The sequence below is a fragment of the Dama dama genome, chromosome 1 (genome assembly GCF_033118175.1).
Source record: "Dama dama isolate Ldn47 chromosome 1, ASM3311817v1, whole genome shotgun sequence".
Classification (NCBI taxonomy): domain Eukaryota; kingdom Metazoa; phylum Chordata; class Mammalia; order Artiodactyla; family Cervidae; genus Dama; species Dama dama.
Window position 1 is genome coordinate 82,982,204 of NC_083681.1, and position 3,722 is coordinate 82,985,925.

The 3,722-nt window shown below is 40.0% G+C and overlaps 1 protein-coding gene across 1 annotated transcript; it reads right to left on the reverse strand.

The window, feature by feature from the left end:
* Window positions 1-1,140: 1,140 nt before the first annotated feature.
* On the reverse strand, window positions 1,141-2,079 carry LOC133056787 (olfactory receptor 5AN1-like). Its single transcript, XM_061142537.1, has one exon. It carries the CDS (start codon window positions 2,077-2,079, stop codon window positions 1,141-1,143), a length of 939 nt encoding a protein of 312 aa, XP_060998520.1.
* Between the last annotated feature and the right edge of the window lie 1,643 nt (window positions 2,080-3,722).

The window sequence follows — 3,722 nt, forward strand, 5'->3', positions numbered from 1 at the left end:
ACACAATTCTCATCACATCAAATATGTTCAGATGCTTGAAGTAGCAGGACTTATTTTGACAGTATGATCCCACTAGCTATGTCAACCAGGGGTAAATTTTCCAGACTTAATGAGGGAGGGAAAGAGGGGCTTGACTTCCATAGTATCAGAAATTGCTACTGACTGTAACATGGATTTTGAATATCATCCCCATCAGAAATTCCCACTGGAAACTAGATGCAAAGTGTTGCATCATCAGAATTATAAGTTAACAGCTCTGAAGGGGCTACACACAGCATTCCACCTCTCTTTATTGTTCTAATCATGTCCTCCTATTTAGACTACAACAGTGTTCTTGCCTGGAGAATCCCAGGGATGGGGCAGCCTGGTGGGCTTCCATCTATGGGGTCGCACAGAGTCGGACATGACTGAAGCAACTTAGCAGCAGCAGCAGCAGTGGACCTAGAATGTGATCAGTAACTTATTAGATAATAAGCACTGAAAGAGGTGTTACTCAAACATTACTTGTATCAGACTCGTCTTCCGGGAAGGCACAACTAGGTCAACTGTATACTTGTTTCTGTCCAAAGACACATCCTCTCTGTGTGTCCGTTCTCATTCTGGCCAGAAACACAGAATGGACATCAATGACCACCATGTCTGGATTATGCTGCATCAGAATATTTGGGCGACAAGGTTTACACACTCCTGGGGCCTCTGTCAGGGATATCTCTCCTTTAGGGTCAGAAGCCTGTCAGAAGCAGAAAAGAAGCAACAGGATCTAAATCTTGATGTTTCATGAATAATTCAGTTCAGTTCACTCGCTCAGTCATGTCCAGGTCTTTGCAACCCTATGAACCACAGCACACCAGGCCTCCCTGTCCATCACCAACTCCCAGAGTCCAATAATTGTTAATAGATTAATAAATGATGAGGCCATTCCACATGGAAGATAAAAACAATGGGTCTCTAGGACTTAAAGATATTGTGTTTGTGTAGTTTGATTCAGTTGTTGGTCCATTTTGGCATATTATCTGAGACAAATTAAGTCTTATCAAAGGCAGAATAAACTTTGTTGCTGTCCATTCATATAAATATTATTGAGGGTTAAGGGAGGTCATTCTAACAAGACAAATCCATAAGAAATCTCAATCTGTGACCTCAGCAACACCCGCTCTTCTTCTTCAACTTTTTCAAGGCATCTTTGATTTCCTTGTTCCTCAGACTGTAAATCAAAGGATTCAACATGGGAATCATCACCGTGTAGAAGACTGATGCAAATCTGTCAAAGCTAGAGGAATCACCAGAGGTGGAATTCAAATAGACAAAGATACTTGAGGTATAAAAGAGAGTGACTGCTGTCAGGTGGGAAGCACAGGTGTTGAAAGCCTTGGACCTGCCGCTTGCTGTTGTGATCTTCATGATGGAGATGACAATGTAGACATAGGATATCATGATAATGGAAACATTTACTATCCCAAAGATCATTGTTAATATGGCAGTCAAGAGTTGTGCAGAGAACGTGTCATTGCAGGACAGAACTAACAGCTGGGGCATGTCACAGAAGAAGTGGTTGATGACATTAGGCCCACAGAAGTGGAGCTGGAGCATTGCACACAATTGGGACATAGAGCCAGAGAGTCCAGCCAAGTAGGATCCCAGCACCATCCGACCGCAGAGAGCGGGCGACATGATTGAGGAATAGAGGAGTGGGTTACAAATGGCAGCATATCGGTCATAAGCCATGGTGGTCATGAGGCAAGACTCACTCAGCCCCATGGTGGAAAATACAAAGTACTGAACAACACAACCCACGTAGGTGATCATTTTCCGCTCCTGAAAGAAGTCATAGAGCATCTTAGGGGCTGTGGAGGTCACATAGCAGATATCTATGAAGGACAGGTTACTGAGGAAGAAGTACATGGGGGTGTGGAGGTGGGAGTCCATTCTTATTAAGATGAGGAGGGACAGGTTCCATGTCACGGTCAAAATGTATATCACCAGGAATACAGCAAAAAGTACTGCAATGATTCTGGGAAAATCTGAGAATCCCAAGAAGATAAAATGCGTAATCTTTGTAATATTTCCTCCCCCAATCATTGTCTTTGTACTCCTAAAATCAGAAAAGAGACAAGAGAATGCATCGCTGGCTCAGGTGACATGATAGCATCACAGTTCTCATATATGCCATGTCTTTCTTCCATTGAGTACTGGATAAATGGAAATGCTGCACTGCCCTGGAGAAAAGATCTCAGCTTTTCATCTTGAATTGTCAGGAAGTGCCTCCTCAGTGTTTCAGGTTCTCAGTGATTTCATGAGGTCTCATGATAATTAAAAGATATATTTAAAAAGTTGAAAACTTTTTTAAAAAGCAATACAAATCTTGTGATTATTATATATAAGGACGAGATCATTGATTAAAATGCTGGGTTTTTCAAAGACCTCTAATAATGTATACTTGCTGCTTTATAATAATATAGCATAACTGGACCATTGCAGAATAAATTTGAAGCAGCTCTTCTCCTAGATGATCATCTAGAGAGATTTTTTATATTTTCTTCTTTTATCCATAGGAAAGTTACTCCATTTATAATTACCTCTCAATCTTTTTACAAATATATCTATTACAGTGGCTTCTAAATGGCCTAGAGAAGTATATCATGATATGTAATTCCGACTTGTTCATAAGATACAGCATGTATGCCCATTTCAGTTATGTAGTAAGTGTTCTTAAGGAGGACATCATGTAACATATCTCAAAAATAAGCTAGTAAAACTCACTACTGGCACCCCCCCACCCCCCCCCCCCCCGCCATTGGCCTATTTTTTTGATACTTTTCTTCTTAGGAAAGAGCATAGAACTGTGGTTAAGATTTCAGACATTAGAGTCTTAGTTCTGAGTGTCATAATCAAGATGGCAGTATAGATCATTCCTAATTTCAGTTTCCCTCACTTAAAAAGAAACTAGCAATTATTCATAGGAAGGATACCAGTGTGAAAATTCTAAAACACAGCGACAAATGTGAGCCACCTCTCTGGACCACACTGACCAAGAAGGACCACATTAGGGGAGTAGGGAAGTTCCTCCCTGACAGCCTTGCCCTTCCCCACTACTGGTTCAGTGTCACGACAAGAGAGCTCCTCTTGGTCTCTGGTTTTCCTGCCAAATTGGACAACCTAGAAAACATAGATAAATTTCTAGAAATATGCAACTTAAGAAAACTGAATCAAAGAGAAACAGAAAGGATAAACAGGCCAATAACGACTAAGGAGATTGAATCAGTAATTAAAAACCTCCCAGCAAAGAAAAGCCCAGGACCAGAAGACTTCATGGTGAATTCTATCAAACATTTACAGAAGAATTAATTCCAATCATTGTCAAAGTCTCCCAAAAAGTTAAAGAGAAAATGCCATTTCCAAACTCATTTTGCAAAGCCAATATTACTTTGATACCAAAGTGAGAGAGGGAAATTACAAGAAAATAAAATGACAGGTCATTACCCTTGATAAATGGAGATTTTTTAACTCTCAACAAAATACTAGCAAATAAAATTCAGCAGCACATAGAAAGGATCATACACCATGATCTGGTAGGGTTCATTCTTGAGATGCAAGAATGGGTCGATCAATCAATGTGATACACTGCTTTAATAGAATGAAATGTAAAAATCACATAATCCTCTCAATAAATGCACAAAAAGCATTTGACAAATTCAACATTCAATCATGACAAAAATTCACAA

Coding starts and splice junctions, on each gene's coding strand:
- LOC133056787 (XM_061142537.1), bottom strand. CDS start 2,079: ATGATTGGGGGAGGAAATATTACAAAGATTACGCATTTTATCTTCTTG.